The sequence below is a fragment of the Gracilinanus agilis genome, chromosome 2 (genome assembly GCF_016433145.1).
Source record: "Gracilinanus agilis isolate LMUSP501 chromosome 2, AgileGrace, whole genome shotgun sequence".
NCBI classification, from domain to species: domain Eukaryota; kingdom Metazoa; phylum Chordata; class Mammalia; order Didelphimorphia; family Didelphidae; genus Gracilinanus; species Gracilinanus agilis.
In genome coordinates this window covers 32,803,293-32,830,161 of record NC_058131.1, presented here as the reverse complement: position 1 = coordinate 32,830,161, position 26,869 = coordinate 32,803,293, and the positions used below count along the sequence as shown (strand labels likewise).

The window sequence follows — 26,869 nt, the reverse complement described above, 5'->3', positions numbered from 1 at the left end:
ATGCAGAGCGAGGTTTGTGCTGAGAGAGGGACTTGTCAGTGGCTGGCAGGAGTTATCCTGGAGGACTGTGGTGGTGGCGTCCAGTCAACTGAGCCTCTGCAGCCTGTGGTTATTTGGTCTGAAGAAGATAGGAGTGAAGATGGAGCAAGGCTAGGTGGAGGAAAAGTTACTATTTTGCTTTTGGTGGACAACAAGCAGAAAGCCTTTTACTCCCGAGAGCCCTTCCTGGATTTATTCGCTGTACAAGGACCGAGTTCCTGTGTCCTGTCTACATCTGAGGATCATCTTGGACAAGTGATGGGAGACTCCCAGATTCTCAGCTCCTCTCCAGCTTTAGCCGGAGCTGGCTGGCTATTTATTTCAGTAGAGAAAGTAAAGTAAGAAAAAAAAAGAAAGTAAAGAAAGAAAACATGTATACATATATTTTCCCTTAAAATTAATACCATTAAAAAATCCAATCGAATCATGGGATCAAATCTCCCTCCTCTTATTCTAATCTTCCATCAACCTACTTCAGTGGCCACTTGGAGAGTCAAGTGTGAGGAACAGCAATCAGGATCAATGGATCAAACAGATCAGGATCAATGGATCCTGAAAATGTGGAAGGAAATGATGGGGGAAGATGGAGCTGCAGGAGGAATAGAAAAGTGCAAAGAGAGGTTCTATGACGTTTCCTCATATCATACAGGAAGACTGTCTTGAGTCTTTAGCGACTCAGAAAGTGTCTGTTTCTTCCAGAATCCAGGCATCAAGTTCCATCCATTGTGTCCCTTAGCTGCCTCTTCATGGAAAAGACCTTTGCATCCTAGAGGGAGCTGCAAACAGGGCAGATAACAGGATGAGAGACTACTCTTTGTTTCTAAGAATGGAAGGAAGATGAGAAGAGGAAATTCTAGAAAAGAATTATTGCAGCAACATGTAAATTGGATGTGTCTATTGGTAAAAAGTGGGGAAGGGAGCAGAATGCATGAGAAAGGAGAACCAGACAACTTGTTGTTTATAAGAAAAGAGCCTTGATGGAAAAATTGTCAAAGCATACAGAGTTTTTGCAGGAAATTAGTGGGGGGGGGGAAGGGAGAACCCAAGGTGGATGAGGTAATCAGTAAAAGCAAGATTAAGAAAATGTTGAGAATTTGGGAAAAAATTAAACAGTTGAAAAGACACACCCAGAAAAAGTTGCAACAGGTCTTGCTTTGGAACTGTGTGAGGACACTTATTTCACACATTATCAAAACGTTCTGAAAGTGAGGAAGAAACAGACTTCCATGGGAAGGTTTTTGTTGAAATGGCCTCTAAGTGAAATCAAGGTAAGTGTGGCAAAACAGCGAAAATTCAAGGAAGAAAATGATAAGTAAAGTAAAAAAATAACAATTAAGTTTAGCAATAAACTTACATATCATAAGTAATGTGTAAGGTCAATTTTGCATTTAAATGTAGCGTCATGTGTGTAGACAGTAAGTTATATTAAGCAATAGCCCACAAAATGAAAACCTCTGCCAGCATGTTGGCCTGATCTTGATGGTAAATAACATTTCATAAGCAAGTTTATTTCTTTACATTCTTTCTTGTTATCTATAAATATATTTATTTGTTATTTATAAAGTACATTTTCCTATTTAAAAGCATATCAAACAAAAAATTTATGTGTTTTTTTGGGGGGCTGGAACAGATTAATTGCATTTTCTTTCATTTAAATGAGAAAATTCAATTTGACAGAGGAGTAAATTGAGTTACAAGCTTGGCGATGGAATGAATTAAATTCGTGTGAAAAGGTACCTCCATATTAGAAAAATGTAAGCTATAGCCATAAGACAAGGAAAAAAATCAAGGGAATAAGCATAGATGAAGGGAAACTAGAATACTTACATAATTCTATCTCAGAAAAAGGAATTCAAGAAGCAGCCAATGAAGTCCCTAAGAAAAAATCTGCAGGGTCAGGTGGATTCATAAATGAATTCTATGAAACATTTAAAGAAAAATGAATCCAGGTACTATACAAAGTATTGGGCAAAATAAGCAAAGAAGGAGTTCTATGAAATTCTTTTTCTGCTGTAAATATGATGCTGATATCTAAGTCAGGAGGACCAAAAACACAGCAAGAAAACTACAGATGAATATCCTGAAGGAATATTGATGCAAAAATCTTCAATAAGCAAAGAGACTATAGCACTATATCACAAGGTTTATTCACTATGACCAGGTAGAATTTTTACCAGGGATGCAAGGCTAGTTTAATGTTAGGAAAACCATCAGCATAATTGACCCTGTCAATAATCAAACTAAAAGAAAGCATGCAATTATCTCAACAGATGCTGGAAAAAACCTTTAACAAAATACAACCCCCATTCCTATTAAAACACTAGAAAGCAAAGGAACAAAAGGGCCTTGCATTAAAATACTAAGCAGTGCTTATTAAAAACCATCAGAAAGTATCATCTGCAATGGGGATAGTTAGAAGACTACTCCAATAAGAACAGGAGTGAAGTAAGGATGCTCATTATCATGACTATTGTTTAATATTGCACTAGAAATGCTAGCTTTATCAATATGAGAAGAAAAAGAAATTGAAGAAATAAAAGCAGGCAGTGAGGAAACTAAACTATAGCTCTTTGCAGATGATAGTATGGTAAACCAAGAGAATCCTAGAAAATTAACTAAAAAACTAGTTGAAATAATGAATAACTTTAGCATAGTTGCAGATTATAAAATAAACTCACATAAATCATCAGCATTTCTGCATATTTCCAATAAAACCCAGCAGCAAGAGTTAGAAAGAGAAATTCCATTGAAAATCACTTTAGACAGTAGAAAATACTTGGGAATCTATTTGCCAAGATGAACACAGGAATGATATGAACAAAATTACAAAACACTTCATACAAATATAGCTACATATAAGCAACTGAAAAAACACGAATTGCTCATGGATAAGCCAAGCTAATATAACAATAACAATCCTACCTGAATGAATTTTCTTATTCAATGTGATACCAAACTACCAAAAAACAATTTTATACTACTAGAAAAAGTAATAACAAAATTCATCTGGAAGAAAAAAGATCCATATCAAGGGAAGGATAGTGGCCTAGTGATAACACATGTTAAACTATAGTATAAAGCAGTAAGCCTCAAAATGTGAGTCTTGACTAAGAAATAGAAGGGTGTATCAATGGTACAGATTCAGGGTATAAGTGACCTCAGCAATCCAGTGTTTGATAAACCCAAAGATCCCAACTCACTCTATGATAGAAACTTCCAGGAAACATGGCCAAAATGATGTATAGATCAATATCTCATACCCTATGCCAAGATAAGGTCAAAATGGGTATATGATTTAAACAAAGAGTGATATAAGTAAATTAGGGAAACATAGAATAGTTTTTCTGTTGGATCTATGGGGAAGGGAAGAATTTATGGGCAAACAAGAGACAGAGCATTAGAAGATATAAAATGAATCTTTTTGACTGCATCAAATTTAAGAGGTTTTGTATAAACAAAACAAAAGGGAGAGAAACCTGAAAAACATCTTTATACCAAGTTTCTCTGATAAAGATCTCATTTCTCCAATTCATAAAGAACTAAGTCAAATTGATAAGGATGTAAGTCATTCCCCACCTGACAAATGGTCCAGGGATAGGAACAAGCAGTTTTCAGGTGAAGGAATCAAAGCTCACCCTCCTATGTTTGCTGCTGCAGGCAGAGCACTTGGACTACTCCTGCCTTCCCACTGACATCCCAGGTTCTTCCCTGCCGAAGGCCCGCCTCAACAGTTCCAGTTATCTTGAGAGGTGTGATGGTTTAGCTGAGAAAGAAAGAGTCGGAGACACAGTGGATTTCTGGAAGCTGTTCTGAGCACTTCCTGTGAATCTAAAATGTAAGCTATAGCCATAAGACAAGGAAAAAAATCAAGGGAATAAGCATAGATGAAGGGAAACTAGAATACTTACATAATTCTATCTCAGAAAAAGGAATTCAAGAAGCAGCCAATGAAGTCCCTAAGAAAAAATCTGCAGGGTCAGGTGGATTCACAAATGAATTCTATGAAACATTTAAAGAAAAATGAATCCAGGTACTATACAAAGTATTGGGCAAAATAAGCAAAGAAGGAGTTCTATGAAATTCTTTTTCTGCTGCAAATATGATGCTGATATCTAAGTCAGGAGGACCAAAAACATAGCAAGAAAACTACAGATGAATAACCTGAAGGAATATTGATGCAAAAATCTTCAATAAGCAAAGAGACTATAGCACTATATCACAAGGTTTATTCACTATGACCAGGTAGAATTTTTACCAGGGATGCAAGGCTGGTTTAATGTTAGGAAAACCATCAGCATAATTGACCCTATCAATAATCAAACTAAAAGAAAGCATGCAATTATCTCAACAGATGCTGGAAAAAACCTTTAACAAAATACAACCCCCATTCCTATTAAAACACTAGAAAGCAAAGGAACAAAAGGGCCTTGCATTAAAATACTAAGCAGTGCTTATTAAAAACCACTCTTCCACCTATGAGACAATACACCGAAAGTACAAGGGTTTAAAAAAAAAAAGTATTGATCAGAAGGGAGTGACACAGAGGGGTTTGATTGTGGTGTCCATCCATTCTGTGGCTGATTTTCAGATCACAGAGATCAGTGTAGGGCTTTGCCATCTGCAGTGACTTGATGGTCCCTCATTCCTTTGGGGGGGCGGCGCTTCCGGCACGTCCCCTTCTTCCTTCCCTCAAAAATAACAGGAATATTCAGTATAAGTGTAGGAAATGGCATTATACCTCTGGGTCTAAAGAGAAAGGCTGGTTGGGCTCCACACTGAAAATGGCCACAGGACAATGGAAAGGACCACAGCGATTTCTCAGCTTAGCAGGTGACATTTTCTTGGAGTGACCATGGGACTGGCTGGTGAATGGCAAACCCAGAAGAGCAGGAACTTGGCCTTCGATCAATGAGATGAAAAGGCTAAAACCACAGAAGCATCAGAAGGCACTGAATGTGCAATAGAGCAGGGTCTCCTGGCGTTGGAGACAGAGCATGTTCAGAGCCAGGGTGGTCCCTCCAGTCTCAGCTGCCTATCTCCCTCCTGTTCCTCAAAAAGCCCTCCCTGAAGTCATGTAGCCTGACTTGGGATCATACAGACTCTCCTTTCTTTGGTGGCTAAACACAGGAGAAGCCTGGCTGAAAGAAGGGCCTCCACTTGTTCCTCCCTCACTCACTTCCCCTCTCTCCACAGTCTGGCTTCTGATCTCCCCCTTCAAACCTGCTCTCTCCAAAGATACCAATGAGCCATTATCTCCTCAATAGAAGACCAAGATGGACAGACAGAAACAGCTTCCTTCCTATCACCATTGTTATACAGGGTGGTATGGTGGTTCTGTAAGGTAGGCCTGTTCAGCTGGCCCAAGATCCCTAGACGGTAAATGGATCTAGGCTGAGTGAGATTGGGGATGCCTGGGAAGCCACCAAGGTGTGCTGATGACCACCAGGGCTTATGAATGTTCAGCTCAGCTAAGCACTTGACCCTACACAGTGCCTATGCCAGAGTTATTAAGTGAGAAGCTATATATTCTTCACACAGCTCCTCTAGTACTTGGCTTGGAGTTAGGTGAAAGAATAAAGGTTGTTAATAAAGATAGTTATTGGTGTTGGGTTTGATAATGCTGACTGACTGAGATTTAGGTAAATCCCTTTTCCCCTTTGGCTATAATTATTCACTTGCTCTTGGAAAGATACCAGTCTTCACTTGAGATATGTTTCAAAGGGTTTAATACTATAATTTCAAAGGGGTAGGATTCAGGTAGAAGGGGCTAATAAATAAGGAATAATTTGGCAGCTGGCTGGAGATGCTTCTCTCCCTCACAGACCCTGGTCAACCAAAGCCGGCTGTGGTCTAGACCAGGTGAAAGGACACGATAGTGATGTTCTTTTTTATAGCAGATGTGTTTCTCTCTCAGCCTAATTCAGTAACAGATTAATTGATTGCTTGAGGCAATAAGGTATAGGTGCTGGATATGCAGGTCTATAGGCCTACCCACACTGACCACCCACTGCCCTCTCCAGAAATCCCTTCTCAAAACTGAGAACCTGGGTGGCTGAGCCCCTGGGCTTTTATAGTGGTGGTAGCAACTGTCTTTGGCCCCTGGCTCATGCTATCTGGGTAAATTCTAAATTCTATAACCCACAATCTGACACTCAAGTTGGTCTCCATTTTCTTCCTAGAGGTTACCTATTACACTATCTAGGGATCTATGGGCACACTCTTCTCATCCCAGGAAATCAAAATCTTTGATAATGGCACCCATTTAGGAATCTTCAGAGTTCCTGGGGGCATTTTCCCTGGTCTAAGCTTAAAAAGTCCCCCAAAGGAGAAAGATACAATAGAAGAAAAACCAGGTTTTCTCATTTTGCTGCAGGACTCACACACCACAGGCTACACTTGAACAATTAGATTTTAATCCATTTCTAGAAATCTAAAATCTATCTTCAACTCCTTTCTCAAAAGTACATATGGTAGAATCATCCTAAGCAGTGGCTAGTTTGAATACTAAAATGGCATCTGTCCCCTCAAATCACACACTAATCCTTCAGTCTCTCTGGAGCTGAGCTAAAAGGTTTTTCCAACCCTCTAAATCCCATAAGCTAATAATCCAATTTTAAAGACCCCAAGATTGAGATCTCACTCATCCTTAGAGTGCTTCAGATGGTCTCCAGAACCTGGGAACTCCAAAAGAAAAGACTCCAAAATTCCACTTTCTAGAAAGCTGCCTTTGTGAAGAACTCAGAGGGAGAGGGAGAAAGAATGAAAGAGAAAATGGAAAGAGGGAGCCTGTCACCAATTTTGTGCCACCATGATGGTTACCAATAATTAATCTGGAGGCTTATTCCCAGATGGATAAGCATGTCTAAGTAAAGAGAGGGGCATAGATGGAGAGAGAGATCTCAGCCTTTCTCATTTCTTGGGCAGATCTGATTCTCCATTTACCTGGAGAATGCATGGACCCCCAGGGAATGGCTGGGGGTGGGGGGTGTTAGGGTGTCTCAGGTCATCCCCTTCTGAGTACTCGGACCCAGGGATAATAGAGAGCAATTTAGGGCAGCAGCATCCCGAGGCTAGAAAAGGAAGAATTGTTCAGAGAAAGAGGCCTTTCCATTTCCCAGAGTGCCGAGGTCCTGAATTCCTGCAGCTCTTGTGCCACCCCCATAGAGAACTCCATTTCCCAGAATACAAGTTGGCTCCTCCTTACCCCTTCCCTCTCCCCCCCCACACAGTGTTGCATCCTCGAGGCATGCTGGGGTCCTTTTTTGGGAAGTCTCAACCTTTGGAGGGCGCACATCTGTGCTTCTAGGACCTTTTTCGGGGTGAGAAGGAGAGGAGAGGGAGCCAGTAGCCAGGGGCGGCCCGGGCTCCTGTGACCGCTGAGACTTCCTGCTCCCTAACTCCCCGAGAATGGGAAGACCAGGGTAGACCCGTTCCGGATTAGTGACCCTGGGCGAAAGGGAGTGCGCATGTGCAATAAGAGAAGCGGCGCAGGGGCTGGGAAACGGGGTGTAAATGAGTGTGGTGGGCGGAACGACTTCTCTGCGAGTGTGTCAGAATGGGGAATTCTGGCGCTACTTCCCCAGGCCGTGGGGAGCCTGGATCCATTGATCGAGCAGTCAAATCCTCTGTACACGCTTATTAGACTCCTGCTGTGTGCCAGGCTCTAGCCAGAGGCAGCTTCCGTTCTAAAGAAGCAGCAGTAGGGCAGGGCTGGAAGGTGGAAGTGGGGATGGAGGGAAGAAGCCTGGGGCCTCCGAGGCGGGGGAGATCTTGCGTATAGCCCCTCCCCCTCAGGGCGCTAAACCCAGGGGCCCAGGCCGGAGGACTCCATTTCCCAGAAGACCTATTTCCTGACTTCAGCCAAGTCCTGGCACCTCCCTCTGGGGAATTTCCAAGGCCTGCTGGGAATCTCATGTGGGCGGCCTCAGCACTTGGAGGGCTCCTTTGTGTGGTTCTTGGAGTTTTGCTGAGTGAGAGGGGCTGGGAGGGAGTCAATGCAGAGGCGCGCCCAGGCTCCCTGCTCTGGTATCAGACACTCTCCTCTCTAACTCTTGCGGAGTAGGAAGATCCATTTGGACCATTTCCGGGTAACTGAGCCCGGAAGTGGGGGTGGGGCAGTGGTGTTAACCTGAACCAGAGAGGCGAGGCAAAAGGCAATGTGAGGGGGGACCAGGGAAAAGAGAGAGAGAGAGAGAGAGAGAGAGACTATTTCTATGTCTCTGTGTTTCACGTGTGTTTCTCTGTGCATCACTTTAAGACCATGGAAAAAGGAGAAATAGCACCTGACCCTGGAGGCAGCTGGGGGAGGGGTGCAGTCATAGGATGGGGCGGGGCTGCTGTCCTCTGGTCTGAGCCCTTCCCCAAAGTGGACATTCAGGTCAGAACAGGCCAAAGGGAGCAGCAGCCAGCAACATGACCCTGTGGGTGGGGGGAATGCTGATGCCCACATGCCAAGGAAGGCGCTCTGATCTAGGGAAATGAAGAGATGCCAACACTTTCTCCCCGAACCCCACCTGATGGTCGTGGCCTATCCCTCCATCCACCCTTTCCACCTAGTGCAGTTTGTGAATTGAATGAAGCCAAAGATGGTGGCAGAGAGGGTGGGAAGCCTCTTCCTGTCCAGTCCCAGGTTATTTCCAAGTCTGATGCTCCCCGTTCCCTCATGTTGGGGGGGAGTCTTCCCTGAGACCTTGGGAAGGATCCTCCAAACTCCTCTGAGACTTCACCCTCTCTGATTCTCCATAGGTGTACTAAGAGAAAGTCTCCCCACCTTGGGACTCCCACTCCTAAAAGAACCACAGCCTGGCCTAAGCAGAGTCCCTGGAGCCAGAGGGAATGGCCCCTGGGACCCAGAGGCCCCCATCCCAGGTGAGTGCAGTCAGACTCTAGCCCTGGCTAAGCTCCCCCCATCATGACTAAAACCTCTGTGTTTCCCAGGCGTCCAAGGGCACCTTCACTGTTTTCCCTCAGTGTGACCTCAAGGGTCACCCCTGGCTGCCCCAACATGCACAGTATTTCTGGGGTTTTCCAGGGCCTTCATAGCCCCTGCCTGAATGAGCCAGCCCAGGTTCTAGACAGAGAGGCACAAGTGCTGACATTATTCATTCCACCTTTGAGTATGACATCCAGCACCAGCAGGTGATTGTTGTTACCTGCGATTCCAGGGATGGCACAGGGACATTCTCTGCTTCTAATCTGTACAACCTGGTGTTTGAACAGGTCAGTGAGGCCTGCCAGGGAGGCTTCAGAAGAAGTTTGGGCTGTGTTCTCTCCCAAATTCCCTTCTGACAGCCATTCCACACTGGCTATAGAAGAGTTTTAGTATTAGGTGCTGGGGATAGGATTATGAAAGATGGGATTGTGCTTCCCCAGTTCAAGGAGCAAAAAGCCTGGGAGGGGCTGGCAGCAAGATGGGCAGAGAGCCTAGTCAGGAGAGAGGGAGTGGGTTGGCTGAGGAGACTTGCCCCATTGAGGGGAGCAGGACCCCTGGGAAGAGCTGGGGAGTGAGGCAGGTGCCTGGCAGGAAGGTGGCATCAAAGACCAATTCTAGTTCTTGGAAGGCCAATCAGGGATGGGGCAGCCATTTAAGTTGAGTGAATCCCTGGCTCTGCCCTGCCTGCTTGGTTCCTGCATGTCATCAGTGTTTGTTCCCTTCATGCAGAATATTGTAAGGAATTTCATTTTGAGCTGAAGATCCAAACTTTAATTGTGGAAGTTTCAGCAGGACAGTCAAATGAGAGTCATCAGCAAGACAAAAGCAGGAGAAAATTCCAAAAGGATCAAATGAAAGAGCACGAAAATGTAATGTTAAAAAAATCATCACAAAAAGAAAGATCAGAAAGTTTCATGGCACATATTCCTTTTTCTTAGAGAAATAAAGTGAAAATATCAGGTCAGCTGAGGTGAGTTTGGCCTCAGGTGTCCCTCTGATGCTCTTAAATATCCTGTTTGTCCTCTCAGCTTGTAAAGAGAAGAAATGAATGTACAGACCAAGTAATCCAGAAATCAAGGATCATACATAAGCAATTGACAACATTAGCTAACATCAGGCTTCTTTGCAAGGTAGTAGTCCAGCCTTAATGTCAGCCAATCCATCTTAGATCTCAGATATTCCAAGTAGTTGTTTGAGCTTCAAAAACCATCTTTTCTCAGGCAATCAGGGGTAAATCTCCTCTTTAGTAGATTTGCTTCTATGGTTTCCTGCTGCTTGCAGAGATTCTTTAGATGTTCCCTCTAAAATCTTTGATGAAGCAGATCTCATGGCAGATTAGTACAGCTTTTCAAAAGTTATTAAACTATCAGGAACTTAAAGTGCACTTAAAATTCAGAAAGTTTCTCTTTCCATGTCCCATTAGAATCATTTACATTGAACATAACAGGATTCTCTAATCTGTTGCTTTCTCAGTATGTTTCATTTGAGTTCCTTTAGGGGGATGAGATGCAGTTGGGGTTCTAACTGTAAAGAGAAACAACAATGCTTTTTGGCAGGTTCAGTGATTCCACAAATGAATTAACTTACAAGAGACTAATTGTACTCCAATTAAAACAAAATTGTGGGTCAGGTGAAGATGCACTTCAGTAATTCTCCATCTTATAAAGACAACAGTGTTTGTCCATTGAGTTGCCTGTAGTAGAACATATTTAGTTGTTGACCACATTCAGTTGGAGAAGATATTACACAAACACTAATTCTATTTAGGAAAAATGAGATATTTGAGGGACTTCATTTTATATATGATTGCTACATCATCTTATGTATGATTAACAGTAACAGACAGTTTAATGGCTAATTTATTTAGCTCTCTGAGATATAGATTGCCCTCATTAGACTGAAAACAGTCACATTTACAATTATGTTCATATTTTCCACTTTACACCTAGCCTCAGCAGTAATCATGTGGGAAATATTCCCATTCAAAAGGAAATGGCAAAGTGGGACTACTGAGTCAAAAAAGAATTCTACCTTCAGATGTGCTGAGAGTTATCTCCTTGCTTCTACTAGGTAAAGGGCTCCACCTGTGATCATTTGGGATCACATTCCTTCTGAGTAACTTGTTAGTTTTCTCCGGAATGGTCAGTCACTGACTTCATGATCAGTGATCGATCAGATAAGTATAACTGAATTCAAGACTCACATTAATATTAGTAGAAATCCCAAAATATTCAACCTCAAATTGCAAATCTTGCCAATCACAGTTTAGAGCAGAAAATTTTCCAAGATTCACACCCAGAGAAGAGGTTTCATTCTACAAGTTTTTTTTAATTTTCTTTTAATTAGAACTCATCCTGATATAAAGATAAATTATTAGAAATCATTGCCTTGAAAACTCCTCTTAGTTTTCTTGTTATCCTTTAATTCAAAATTTCATTGAAAAGTAATAAATGTACCCTTAATACGGTTCTGTGAAACTCCAGAAGAACTTCTTTGAAATGCTTAATTGTAAGACCATATCTGCTCCTGTTTGCAAATTGTGTCACTTCAAGACCTGGCAATTTTATAAACTTTAGCCTTCTCAGGCATTACAAAAGTTTTTGTGATTTATGATTTAATTTTCATCTGTGGGATTTTGATTTTGCATATTCAAGGGTTTCTTTTTTATGTTTTTTTTTAAATAAGTTCACTCATAATTACTTTCTTCATCAATAAGTATCCTTAAGTGTGATGAATTTGTGGTTATATTTTATGTTTGTGATCATCTTTCTTAGGTCAGTACTTTGTTCAAATTTCTGTTTTGATGTAATTAAGGAATAAGTTCTATTAATTATCTTTGGATGTGTTACACTGTCACTTTCACCATGGCACATTTTCTGTATGTTTTACCATAGTTTTATCATGCTCCTATTTACTCTTATTTTAAATACCAGTGTAATCTTGGCAACAGTAGAGAAAAATATATGTGAGTCTGAACGAAAAAAGAGATTGAAATGATAGTTTCTTTATATGGTATAATTTGTAATGAGGATGAAATACCTGTTAGAGAAGAGATTAGCTCTCTCTTTTGACGTTTTAAGAATGAAATGTAAAAAGGTAAGTGAAAGGTAAATTCTTTGAAACTTCTATAACTTGTTCCCTAATAAGGGTCTTAACTTTTTGATATAGTATGTTATAGGTACCCATAGAAGTCTCTTGTTTTAGTATTATAATGGGAAAAGGACAGAAATAGTATAAGATTTAAGAGAAGTGGAAGGCGACTGTCTTTAAGGCACATACTAGGAATTCAAGGGAAAGTATTTTAGCAGGCAGAAGGCAGAGGAGAAACAGTTTGGAAGTGACAACTGCTAGGGTGACTTGACTTCCTGTGGGAGGTTAAGGGCTTCCTGTCCAGGAATGGTGGAGGAAAGTGGGGCTGATCAGAGCTCGTCTACCTCACCTGACTGTGGAGAAGGAGTATTCCCCTAATTCATCTTTGGAGGTACTCTATTTGACTGGGAAAGATCTAGAGAAGGTTCATTGTGGTTCAAATAATTTGACTCTAATGTATTATGAAAATCTAAGTCTGACTGATTTTTTTCTTAAGAAAGACTTATCCTATAGAATAGCTAGTTTATTTAAGAATAATGTAAAATTTACAGACTTTTTTTGAGGCATTGAGGCAATTTTATCAAATGATTGACTTTAAATTTCCCTGAAAGGAAAATATTTCTAGAGCTCAGGAATAACAATCACTTAACACACTTAGATATGGTCCAGCAGACCTCCTACTCAAATTTTCTCTCCTGAGAAGGAACAGAAAGCACTTAGGCATAGACAGATTCCACCCAACTCTAGTGAAGACACAAGTTCACCAAATTAAACTGGTAGAGATGCAAGCCCACTTCAGTGGGTCTCTTTATATGATCTTACACATAGTTCACTAGAAATGATCAAGAAAAGGCCAGTAACCTCAATATACAGTGACAAGACAAATCTTAACACAAAATAGCTTTTGAAAAAAATTGCTTTTGAAAAAAATTTCATAAGAGATGGGACATACCTTAGCTCAAAGTGGGATGTTTAATGAGGAGTCAGAAAATAGCATCCCCAGACCTTTGCTCTAAGGGATCTCAGAATCCTGAATCCTTTCCTTAATCCTTGAGATTGACAAACTGTAAGAAAGAAAGAACTGTCTGGACTATAATTCTGAGGTGAAGATTCAAACTTTTAATTGTGGTAAATTAAAGTTGGAGATGTCACCACACCTAAGCTGTAGCAAAGATCTCATTTAGATGTACAACTCTGTTTCATGTGTTTTTGATAAATGATTAGCATAAGCCATTAACAAGGCAGAGCATACATAGGAAATTAAGAAACATGTAGTGGTGTTTGATAACAAGGGTGTGGAACATTTGATAAAAAGTCCTAATTTCAGTAGAAGGTTAAGAGAAGAGAATTTAATTAATCCTACAGAACTCTCATAATTCTTAGGTCCCAAAGTAACCTTTCTGGGCCACAGTGATCTGTAGAGCTTACACTTGGCATATATCAAGATCAAACAATATCTGAACATGTCAAAGTTGTTTTCCTATGACCCCTTCAGGCCAGCTGTACACTCACCATTTCTAATAAAATGCAAGTGTTAGAATTAATGGTTTGGCTAAATATATGAAAATGATAAATCTTTCATTTGTAAAAGAGATAGAAAGAATGAAAGTACAAAAGTTAGAAAAGACATTAAGCTATCTAACTAAATATTTTTCCAGTTCAGGACTTGTTAACCTTCAGTCAGAATTAAACTATCTCCAGAAGACAGGAAGGGAAAACCAGCTATCCACTCACCCAAGACAATGACTGGAGCTGAAGGTGACTTCTGAGGCCGACTTCCTTTTTGGAGTTCACTCTCTCCTTGGAGTAACTCTTCTTGAAGTTCACTCTCTCCTAGACTCTCTTTACCAGACTGCCTTCATGGCTTTTATGGTGGTTTCCTGTCTCTGCCCCATTTCACAGGGGCCAATCACAGCTTCCAAATTGTCTAGCACTGCCCAGGGGGCAGTGTTTGTGGGAACTGGTTCACACCTTCTGGAGGGGTAAATATTCATCAAAAGGGTTCACACTTTCTGAGGGTGGGAACAAGTTTCTGACTGAGTTAGCTGGCTTCTCACTTAACACTAGGTAGAGTACAAATTCACTAAGTGGGTTTTAGGCTTCTTCCACCTAGTTCAAGCTTGTGTTGATTCAAAGTTATTGAACTCCAATTAGGCAAAGAGAACAAAGGATTTCCTTTTCACAAGTGTGAACTCAAAGAGAACCGAGAATTCTCTTACAGAATCCAACTCCTTCTGCATGAGATTCAGTTTCCCTAGACAGCTACACAGACCTAAAACTTTTATTCTTCCAATAGCAGTCTTCAATACCTGTAATTGCTATCATATTCTAATACACCAAACTACATCCCTTCCAATACTATGGCCAATATTCTACTATTATAATTTTTTTAGTAAACAATTAGTGGAATAACTGTGTCTAACTCTAAAAAATTATAATTGTGGTTAGGTATCTTAAAGGATTATATGTGATCATTTGGTTCATGGTCACTACTATAAAAGCAACAAAACAATTTTTCTTTCGATATTTATAAAGTAAATTGTAGAAAATGAAACAAAGAAGATGGGTCAGTAAAGGTTTCTTGTAGATGAGATTTTTGTCCAAACCTGAAGGATAGAGACTAGTGGGGACAGTAGTGAAGGCTGGGGGAGGAGGCAGAGGAGCCCAGTTAATGGAAGGTCAGGAGATGGAGAGTCATATGTGTGAGGAACAGGCAAGAGCCCAGTGTCATTGGATTTAAGGAATATAGAAGAGAGGCAGGGGGAGGGGGAGCCTTCAGGGTGACCAGCCTTTTAGGTGACTCTTCAAATAGAAATATCAAGCCCTGAGGTGGTTTAGTTGCCTGGGAGGAATCTAGGCTGAAGAGGACTCATTCTGGTGGCAGTGGAATTCCAGATGATAGAAGGCAGAGCTTGGGGTGGAGAGGCAGGCAGGGTCCTGAGGTCCTGGCCTTGGGTTTCTAGATTGTATTGAGTTTCTGGGGAATTGTGTCCTCTTATACTTGGAAACTCTCAGAATATTCCTCCTCTGGGTTTCCCAGGGGCATTCCAGGCTCAAAAGTAGAGAATCAGTTAGAAAGGGGTGAAATGGAAGAGTATCCTTTACCAAGAGTAGTCTAGGTTTTCCATGGAGCTGGCTGTAAAAGTAGAAGAGCCCTTCCAGGTAGCATGTTGTCACATCTGACCATTGCCTTGTTAGTTATACCTCAGTGTGCTTCTTTTCTCTTAATCCCTAGGTTTTCATGGTTAAAGGGGTAGACTTAGGATGCTTTGTTTTTCATGAATAAAACATTTTTGAAATTTAAGTTGTGATAGTTTTGTGGAATAAATTTCCCTTTTACCTGGTGAAGGTCAAAACTCCAGACTTGTCTCCTTCTTCCCAGGTTATGAATCTAGGGCTTAACCTACCTTCTTTTGTTAAGCTAAAAAGATTAAGGGTAGGAATGGAAGCCATAATGAACCTTGACTCATTTTGAGAGTGTGCTAGGCTAGCCAGCAGGGTAGGGAAAGTTTAGATTGACACCTTCCTTAAATGGAAAAGGACCTCATTCTCCTATGATAAAGTAATGAGAGAGGAGTTGAGGAATCCTAATTCTCCCTTCTCAGTGGTTACTTATGAATTTGAGATCTTGAGTATGTTCAAGGGAGGAATGTAGAGGTGAGCTCACCAGGGAAATACATATCTGTAAAGTGAGAGGGAGAAAAGGTTAAGATTCCTGTGCTGAAGGAGAAAACTATCTTTTTTCTTTCTTTTAGATTGTAGAGAGAGTGAACTAACCACATTTGAATGACCAGTCAGTGAACAAATTAATTTAAAATGAATCCATTCTGTCTCTTGAGAATTTTAATCATTACACTGTCATTGTGTTTCTTATGAATTAGCTCAATCCCCAATCCCAGTTAAATAAATGTTATATTTTAAAAAGATAAACACCCCCTCCTTTCCTCATCATAGTTATTCTTCTTTATGGTTTACTAAATGAAAATTACTGTATATATTCCAGTAAGAAATGGCATTCCTTATAAAGCAAAGACAGGATATTTTGGCTATGGCATATCATACCCAGTGGCTCCCCAAGATCTCCATATAACACGAGGCCTCTCTTTTTCAGTTAGCTAGAATCAGAGTCTGATCCCATGTAATTATTTGGAATCCTCTTTATTGCTTTCATCTTGATAAAGAGTATTTCAGCCTTTTAGGAAAATAAGTAGAGAATTCCTCTTTCTATGTTTTCTTATCATTAATCACTGGTAATATTTCCTCCCTGAATACATAGTACTTACTACCTTCTAACAAATTCTTCAAAACATGTTCTTGTCAGATCAATTCTGACACTTGTGATGGGGAGGAATTTCAGATCACTTTTTGTCTTTCTCCTTTACAGAATTACCTTGCTCATTCAGAGAACGAGTACCATCTCCCTGATTCTACAGGGAAAAGGATTTCACCATTAGACACTTCTCCAGGTTTTAGTCTTCCCCCATGATTTTCACTTCAGACACAAAATGCCCTTTTCAGTATTCCACTGTGCTCTGAAAGACTTTCTCCAGGGGGAAAATCCCTTGTGTCCTTAAGTTTCCTCCAGTTAGTTGATGAGGACTGGCCTAGATGAATTTTTGAAGGCTGAGCTCTAAATTTCATGGCTTTTGTTGGTTTAGGGGTCAATAACATTCAAGGATGTGGCTGTGGACTTCGCTCAGGAGGAGTGGTGCCTGTTGGACCATTCTCAGAAAGAGCTGTATATGGAGGTTATGCTGAAGAATGTGCAGAATCTCTTCTCTGTGGGTAAGGACCATTTCCTCTCTTAACTCTGAATGTACCATTAAGGGAATATCTTCATTCCATACCAAATGTATAGGATTTTGTGCCTTTCTCAATGCTTAAAAAAGCACAAGTGCTGATCTCTTTCTAGGGTTGTTCTCTTGACTGGCTTTGATTTACAAAATATCTTTGAATTATGTGATGGGAAGCTTGCACTTTTCCTTTCTTGTTCCTTCTCTACTGTTTTAGATACCTTCAGGTAAAAATTTAAAAGAGTATTACAGATTTACATTCCTAAAGGTAATCACAGAAGTCATGTAGTCTAGCCTCTATGTAGACCTGAATATTATACAAAGCAAAAATAATATTTGGAATGATCAGCTGTGATAATCATTGCTACTCCTGGCATTATAATGATCCAATATAATTCTGAGGGACTTGGGACAAAGAATGCAAACTACCTCCAGGGAAAGAACTGTTGGAGTTGGAAGGCAGATGAAAGCATACAATTTTTCACTCCTATCTTTGGTTTATGTTTTAAGGTGGTTTTTTTCTACAATTATTCACTTACAAAAATAAGCAATATAGAAATAGAAAAGATATATAAAACTTAGCTCACATCCCCTAATTCTGCCCAGTCCAACAACTTTATCCTTATTCCTCCTTCATTCTTCCCTCAAATTCTAGACCAGTGGCTAGAAATGGAAAGGAAGGGCATAAACATTTTAAAATACCTGCGCTATGTTCTCACCTGGGTTAAGGAGTTCTTACTTAGAGTAATTTCATAACATCCCTGAGAGTTTGGTAATCTTATTGCACTCAATTCATAGTTGAGGCAAGTTAGGCAAACAGGTAATATAATTTGCCAGGGGCACCAACTTACCATCTCTGAGGCCTGATAGAATTTGTTTTTCTGACTCTACATTCTGGCCTCTTACTCCTTCACTGCCAGCTTCCTTTCATTTCTAGATAATGGAGGTTGTGAAATGTACCTATTGTTCTATTAAAAGAAGTAAATAAAGGCAGACTTTTCAAATTGAAAATATCTCAAAAGGAAATGCTGCAGAAATCATCCTGTAGGCCTTGCTTACATACCCCCTTTCCATTAAGACAACAAATTTTTTATTTTTCTCTCCTGATCCCTTTCCTTCTTCCTTATTACCAGGTCTTCCCATTCCTAGAGAAGATTTTCTCTCTTGTTTTCATCAAGGGGAAGCACCATGGCTGCTAGAGCAAAAAGGCCCAAGGAGCTCCTGTCCAGGTGAATGAGGTGAAAGCAGATGTATGAAAGTTGTTATCCCAAAAGACTTATTTATTGTAGTGAAGGGAGTACTAGACTTTGTGGCTTGCAGACCATGTTGAATCCTGCTATTCATTTCCTGAGAGATGGATGATGGACTTAGTGTAGAGTTGGTGTTGGTGAACCTCTGGCACATGTGCCAGAGGGGGCTGCTGTCCTTCCCCTCTCCCCACACCTAAGGACATTTCTTACTTCACTTGCCCCTCTGCCCAGCAGCCCAATGGGAGTGCTTCCTCCCTCCCATGTCTGTGGTGTAAGGGGTTGGCTCACATGCAGCATGAGAGTTACAGTATATATACTCAGTCTCTAAAAGGTTGTCATTTCTGTTATAAAGTGTGCAATATAATATATGATAGATTTTAAAATAGGATGACTGTTTAGTATTCTGCACTAAATCCCATACTATCTTTGCATCTATAGAGAAAAGAAAAATTATATTCCACTTTGAATGAGAGTTAAAAAGAATGAAGTTGTTTCTCAGCTGAACATATAAAATTTTTCAAGAATGACCATGTGAGAGAGCAACTGGTTTGCTCAGTGGATTGAGAGTGAGACCTAAAGATTGGAGGTCCTAGGTTCCAATCTGACCTCAGACACTTCCTAGACTGGACCCTGGGCAAGTCACATAACCCCCATTGTCTAGCCCTTAGCAGTCTTCTGCCTTAGAACCAATACATAGTATTGATTCTAAGATTGAAGGTAAAGGTTTTTTTTAAAAAAAAGAATGACCATGTGCATCAAAAATGTGTATCCTAAATGATGAGAACAGAATATTTGAAAAATTAATTGAGAATAAAAAAATTATGAGAATAATCAATGAGTGAGTTTTAAAGGAAAGATAGAAAAGGCAATGAAGAAATACTGTCTATTAATGTGGACAGAGTATTCTCAGGTTAAAAGTTTGAGTTGGGGTTGAGTCTAGTTGTAGGGAGGTTGGCCAAGTCACTCCTCTATACTAGTCATGACCTGAGTTGTAAAGTGCATTGTCAATCTTGGACCTGTCTGTGTCGGGGGCCCATTGTGAGGTTTCATTGTTATTTTATGTGAAGGTATTTCTAAAAATCATCCATCTTGCAGATATGACCAAATAATGTATCAAAAGTCTGGTTCTGCTGTATAAGTTTGAAAAGTCCTTTTTGGCTGAGGAAATAGAATAAAAATCAATTTACTTTCTCCCATCAAAGCAAAAAACTTATACCTGTGTGCGTATACATGTGTGTATGTATGTGGGTGGGTGTGGAGGGTGTGTGTGTCCTCCTTCCTTCTACATTTATATAATTATTTGTTTTCTTCAGAGCCAGAGACCAATTTTGAAGTCAGGAAGATATCTATAAAGCTGAGCCTTTATCTGCAAGGATGTGACTCTCAAAGATGCATGAATGAGGGTTCCTCTGACTTCATTTTGAGAGAAATCTGTGACTCTAATAGCAAGGTAAATGAAAATCCAAATACTGACTATGAATTTGATGAAACTGCAGAGAAATTCAGACAGTATTCAGTCCTATATCAGCATATGAAATTGACCTCAGGAAATAACTGTTTTCAGGATAATGAATACAGAAAATACTTTCCTAAAGAAGTTGAACTTGTTCAGTCACATGAGAAACCTCTTGAAATGCCCATGGATCAAGGTAACCTAGCAGGAATGGCATTTGGCTCTAGTTTAGACCTCATTAGACATCCAAATAGTAAACATCTAGAGATGCTTTCTGTGAATAATAAAGGTGGGAGACCTTTCAGTCAGAAGTCTGAGCTTGATTCACCTGAAATAAGCAACTGTGGAGAGAAACCTTATGAATGTAAGCAATGTGGAAAGACTTTCACACAGAGACATGGTCTTGCTAAACATCAGAGAATCCACACTGGGGATAAACCTTATGAATGTAAACAGTGTGGAAAAACTTTCACACAGAGGGGCAGTCTTTTTATACATCAGAGAATCCACACTGGAGAGAAACCTTATGAATGTAAACAATGTGGAAAGACTTTCACAGAAAGGAAAGGTCTTGCTAAACATCAGACAGTCCACACTGGAGAGAAACTTTATGAATGTAAGCAATGAGGAAAGACTTTTTCACAGACTAGCAGTCTTTTTAGACATCAGGTAATCCACTCTGGAGAGAAACCTTATGAATGTGAACAATGTGGAAAGGCATTTGCATTGAGGCACAGTCTTACTACACATCAGAGAATCCACACTGGAGAGAAACCTTATGAATGTAAGCAGTGTGGCAAGGCTTTCACAAATAGGGGGCATCTTACTCGACATCAGGTAATCCACTCTGGGGAGAAACCTTATGAATGTAAGCAATGTGGAAAGACTTTCTCACAGAGGGACTGGCTTGCTAGACATCAGACAATCCACTCTGGAAAGAAACCTTATGAATGTAAACAATGTGGGAAGGCATTCACAGAAAAGCGAAGTCTTTTTATACATCAGAGAATCCACACTGGAGAAAAACCTTATGAATGTAAACAATGTGGAAAGACTTTTTCACAGACTAGCAGTCTTTTTAGACATCAGGTAATCCACTCTGGAGAGAAACCTTATGAATGTGAACAATGTGGAAAGGCATTTGCATTGAGGCACAGTCTTACTACACATCAGAGAATCCACACTGGAGAGAAACCTTATGAATGTAAGCAGTGTGGCAAGGCTTTCACAAATAGGGGGCATCTTACTCGACATCAGGTAATCCACTCTGGAGAGAAACCTTATGAATGTAAGCAATGTGGAAAGGCATTCACAAGAAGGAGCTATCTTTTTATACATCAGAGAATCCACACTGGAGAGAAACCTTATGAATGTGGACAATGTGGAAAGACTTTCACACATAGGGGCAGTCTTGCTCGTCATCAGAGAATCCACACTGGAGAGAAACCTTATGAATGTAAGCAATGTGGAAAGGCTTTCACAGATAGGAGTGATCTTCGTAAACATCAGAGAATCCATCCTGGAGAGAAACCTAATGAATGTAAATAATGTGGAAGTTTTCACACAGAGGGACCCTCTTGCTAGACATTAGACAGTCCACACTGTTTTCTTAATTTCTCCATTTTTCCCTTTAAGAGGCAAGCGATCAAAAAGATTTCTTGAGTAAGAACCCCATTGCTGTGTAGGCTGTCAGTTGATGACAGAAGAGTGGCTATGATTTGCAGACACTTGAAAGGGGCTTTTATTTCTGGGTTCCCTGGAGAGCAGAAGTATCTGTCTCTGAGACAAACTGGCAGTTAGAAAAATAACTGACAGTGGGTAAAGAGAAAAGGTGATTTATGAAAGGTGATTAATGCTTATTGATTAACTTAGCTAGTTAGATAGTGGGAATATTCTTAGATAGACAGAGTACATGGATAGGCTGGACTTGCCTTGTCAGAAGACATTGCCCTTGAAGGCAGATAGATTAAGGGTTTTTAAGAAAATTTTAGTTAGGATTGGGATCTTAGGTATAGGTATAAGAGTTCTCACTTCCCTCCTTTCCATCTCCTATCTGAACTTTCCTCAAAATAAACTGTGTTGTGTTTTACCAAACTACTCTCCTGACTTTTGTTAAAACTCCTACCCCAAAATATACCGCTTCACAACCTGTTGAGCCACCCAGTAGTTTGATTAATCTATTAACCTGTTCCTAATCAATACTAGGAACAAGAGGTGTAATCATGGTGCTAGATATCATAGAATAGGTAATAAAGGAGGTGGTGTCAAATTACCTCAGACAACTCCGACTACCTGAGACCTTCAAAGAGATTTTACATCTCACAGTTTTGGATTTTTTCCAGTTAGTACCACTTATGGGTGTATTTGTGGTATATGCATTGTTTCAAGGGTACCAATTATATCAAATATTTAATTTAATCCTTACTTAGTAAAGGAAACAACTAAAAGAGAAATTAATGGAGACTAGAGTTGTATATCTTGAGAACTGCATTTCTCAATTGACTACAACTATTGCCCACCATGATGAACACTATCTCTAAAGTTGCTCAACTTGAAGATAGTATCTCTAAAATGGCTAAAATTATAATACAACAAAATGAAACTATCTCTTGCATGATCCTACCTGCCTCTCCTACTGTTTCTAATTCTCCTACAAGGCAACTAAAACTAAAAACCCAAAGAAAGAAGATACTAACCCTAGTCTACTCCCTTTAAGAGAAGTAGCAACTTTTAATCTCAAGAAGAGTTAGTAATTCTTAGGCACCATAGTCCATTCATCCCTCAGAATATGGAGGGATTTAAGTGCAGTGTACCTTTTTTTGAGGAAGAGCCCATAGCTGTGATTTAAAAAAAGCTAGAGATGATATGCAGGCAATTTGATCCAACCAGGGTTGATTTTGAATATTTTCTAGATGAGTTACTATCTAAAAGGGAACAGGATAAAGTTATCCAGCTTACTAATGAACAATGGGGTGCAGTTCACTGGTCTGAGAATGACCCTCATTGGGACTTTAACAATGGAAGGGACTATGCAAGATTGTGCCTGCAGAGGGCCATGGAGTTCATGTCAGATGACAAGGTCGTGTGTGAATCCTGGAATCTGCAAGGCAAGATTTACAGGAGGATGGATTCCCACCCAGTCCTCCCTGTATGACACTTTTCTTACCAACACACCCTATTTAGTGATCAATATCCCCAGAGAAATACAGAAAAACACTATAGGCTATTATTAGAACCCTTAAAGGCCCCCTATAAATGTCTAGGAAATCCCCACCTTCATACCTAATAATATAGAATTTCCCCTAAAAGTCCCCCTATAGCAAACCAGCAAACAGTGAGTTAAAGGGAAGATTTTAAACTTCCCAGCAAGGCTGCATCCAAGAATTTCACAATTCCCACACAAGTGCCTGAAACTTCTTTCAAGCTTCCCTGATCTTTCACAGAGCAGACAGGAGATGAAAAATTAGGACAAGATACTTCTCCATTACACTAAACTATTCTTATTAACCCCTCAGCATCAAGAACAAGATCAGCAAACTTACCTTTGAAAAATATTGAAAAATGAAAGGCTGTTGAAATAATATTTGGATCGGGTTTAGGGTTATTGTATCTTTGAAATTTGAAAGTAATTGTGTAATCAACTAGCTTAGGGAATCACTTACTGATTAATTATAACCATGCTTAAATCTGAAGGGCTAAAATGTAATTGACCATCCTCCCAGCTGAAATGCATGCCCTTGTACCTCACCAATGGGTGGGATTGGTAATTTCCAACCCAGTTATTTTGTGATGAATTATTCCTGACAAGCTTTTGCATCCTTTGTTAATCATGAACAAGATAATCACAGAATATTAATGAAATGATTTTGTTATTTAGTAAAAGTTAATGTATTACTTAATCCATTATCTACAAGAAAGAAAAATGTATGTTGAATGTGAAAATCCATGCCAGCATGTATGTTATTTTAAGAGAAGGGTATAAAAAATAAAGCCAGCAGAAGGCAAAAAGACAGCTTCTGTGAAAACCAGCTGAATCTCTGGCTATATTTATTGTCACCACCGCTTCCCTGCCCCCCAAGATGCCTGCTCAGCAAAAGAAGGCCTTCTGCATGAGCCAAGCTAGGGACACAGTTCCTTTTTTTTTTTTTTTTTAATAATTTTTTATTTTTAGAAAAATTTTCCATGGTTACATAAGTCATGTTTTTACTTTCCCCTTCACCTCCTCAACCCGCCCCCCCCCCCCCGCACCCCTCCGCTGTAGCCAATTCTCATTTCCACTGGTTTTATTATGTGTGGTCAGTCAAGACTTATTTACACATTAATGATAGTTACATGGGTGAGGTCTTTTCAGGTCTACATCCTCAATCATGTCCTCATCAACCCAAGTGTCCAAGCAGTTGTTTCTCTTCTGTGTTTCTACTCCTGTAGTTCTTCCTCTGAATGTGGGTAGTGTTCCTTTCCATAAATCCCTCAGAATTGTCTTGGGTAATTGCATTGCTGCTAGTACAGAAGTCTATTACATTCTATTTTGCCACAGTATATCAGTCTCTTTGTACAATGTTCTTCTGGCTCTGCTCCTTTCACTCTGCATCAATTCCTGGAGGTCTTTCCAGTTCACATGAAATTCCTCCAGTTTATTATTCCTTTGAGCACAATAGTATTCCATCACCAACATATACCACAATTTGTTCAGCCATTACCCAATTGAAGGGCATACCCTTGCTTTCCAGTTTTTTGCCACCACAAAGAGCACAGCTATAAATATTTTTGTGCAAATCTGTTTATTTATGATCTCTTTGGGGTACAATACCAGCAATGGCATGGCTGGATCAAAGGGCAGGCATTCTTTTATTGCTCTTTGGACATAGTTCCAAATTGCCATCCAGAATGGTTGGATCAGTTCACAACTCCACCAGCAGTGCATTAACGTCCCCATTTTGCCAACATTCATTACTCTCCCCTGCTATCATTTTAGCCATCTTGCCTAGGTGTGAGGTGGTACCTCAGAGTTGTTTTAATTTGCATTTCTTTAATTATTAGAGATTTAGAACACTTTCTCATGTGCTTATTGATACTTTTGATTTCTTTATCTGAAAATTGCCTATTCATGTCCCTTGCCCATTTATTAATTGGGGAATGGTTTGATTTTTTTATACAATTGATTTAGCTCCTTGTATATTTGAGTAATTTGACCTCTGTCAGAATTTTTTGTTATAAAGATTTTTTCCCAGTTTGTTGTTTCCCATCTGATTTTGGTTGCATTGTTTTTCTTTATACAAAAACTTTTTAACTTAATATAATCAAAATTATTTATTTTGCATTTTGTAATTTTTTCTAACTCTTGTTTGGTTTTAAAATCTTTCCTTTCCCAGAGATCTGACAAGTATACTATTCTGTGTTCACCTAATTTACTTACAGTTTCCTTCTTAATGTTCAAGTTATTCACCCATTCTGAATTTATCTTGGTATATGGTGTGAGATGTTGATCTAAACCTAATCTCTCCCATATTGTTTTCCAATTTTCCCAGCAGTTTTTGTCAAATAGTGGATTTTTGTCCCAAAAGTTGGGCTCTTTGGGTTTATCATGGACTGTCTTGCTGACATCACTTACCCCAAGTCTATTCCACTGATCCTCCCTTCTATCTCTTAGCCAATACCATATTGTTTTGATGACTGCTGCTTTATAGTATTGCTTAATATCTGGTACTGCTAAGCCACCTTCCTTCATGTTTTTTTTCATTATTTCCCTTGATATTCTTGATCTTTTGTTCTTCCAAATAAACTTTGTTATAGTTTTTTCTAATGTAGTAAAAAAGGTTTTTAGTAGTTTGATAGTTATGGCACTAAATAAGTAAATTAATTTGGGTAGAATGATCATTTTTATTATGTTAGCTTGTCCTACCCATGAGCACTCAATGTTTTTCCAATTGTTTAGATCGAGTTTACTTTTTTGGAAAGTGTTTTGTAGTTATGTTCGTATAATTCCTGTATTTGTTGTATTCGTTTTGGTAGATAGATTCCTAAGTATTTTATATTGTCTAGGGTAATTTTAAATGGTATTTCTCTTTCTAACTCTTGCTGTTGTGATGTGTTGGAAATATATAGAAATGCTGATGATTTATGTGCATTTATTTTGTATCCTGCAATTTTGCTAAAGTTGTTGATTATTTCTACTAGCTTTTTAGTTGATTCTCTAGGATTTTTTAAGTAGACCATCATATCATCTGCAAAGGGTGATAGCTTAGTCTCCTCCTTGCCTATTTTGATACCTTCAATTTCTTTTTCTTCTCTAATTGCTACTGCTAGTGTTTCTAGTACAGTGTTAAATAAAAGAGGTGATAATGGGCATCCTTGTTTAACACCTGATCTTATTGGAAAGGCTTCTAATTTATCCCCATTGCATATGATGCTTGTTGATGGTTTAAGATATATACTGTTTATTATTTTTAGGAAAGATCCTTCTATTCCTATACTTTCTAGTGTTTTCAGTAGGAATGAGTGTTATATTTTGTCAAAGGCTTTTTCAGCATCTATTGAGATAATCATGTGGTTTTTGTTGGTTTGCTTGTTGATATGGTCAATTATGTGGATGGTTTTCCTAATGTTGAACCATCCTTGCATTCCTGGTATAAATCCCACCTGATCTTGATGAATAACCTTCTTGATCACTCGCTGGAGTCTTTTTGCTAGTAATCTATTTAAGATTTTTGCATCTATGTTCATTAAAGAGACTGGTCTATAATTTTCTTTCTCTGTTTTTGATCTGCCTGGCTTTGGAATCAGTACCATATTTGTGTCATAAAAGGCATTTGGTAAGACTCCTTCTTTGCTTATTATATCAAATAATTTGTATAGTATTGGGATTAATTGTTCTTTGAATGTTTGATAGAATTCACTTGTGAATCCATCAGGCCCTGGCAATTTTTTCTTAGGAAGTTCTTTAATGGCCTGTTCAATTTCTTTTTCTGATATGGGATAATTTAGGTATTCTATTTCTTCTGCTGTTAATCTAGGCAATTTATATTTTTGCAAATATTCATCCATATCACCTAAATTACTAAATTTATTGCTATATAATTGCGCAAAATAGTTTTTAATGATTGCCTTAACTTCCTCTTCATTAGAGGGGAGGTCTCCTTTTTCATCTTTGATACTATTAATTTGGTTTTCTTCTTTCCTTTTTTAAATTAGATTAACCAGTGCTTTGTCTATTTTATCTGTTTTTTCAAAATACCAGCTTCTACTCTTATTTATTTATTCAATAGTTCTTTTGCTTTCGATTTTATTAATTTCTCCTTTGATTTTTAGTATT

The 26,869-nt window shown here is 39.3% G+C and overlaps 1 protein-coding gene across 1 annotated transcript; it reads left to right on the top strand.

Annotated features, from left to right (window-relative positions):
• Nucleotides 1-21,141, top strand: LOC123233143 (zinc finger protein 82 homolog). The gene is given in 8 exon segments (XM_044659310.1): nt 1-372; nt 7,446-7,699; nt 8,785-8,907; nt 9,102-9,258; nt 16,720-16,846; nt 17,988-18,083; nt 19,418-19,554; nt 19,951-21,141. Coding segments are annotated over 8 exon segments (2,457 nt in total).
• Nucleotides 21,142-26,869: the final 5,728 nt, after the last annotated feature.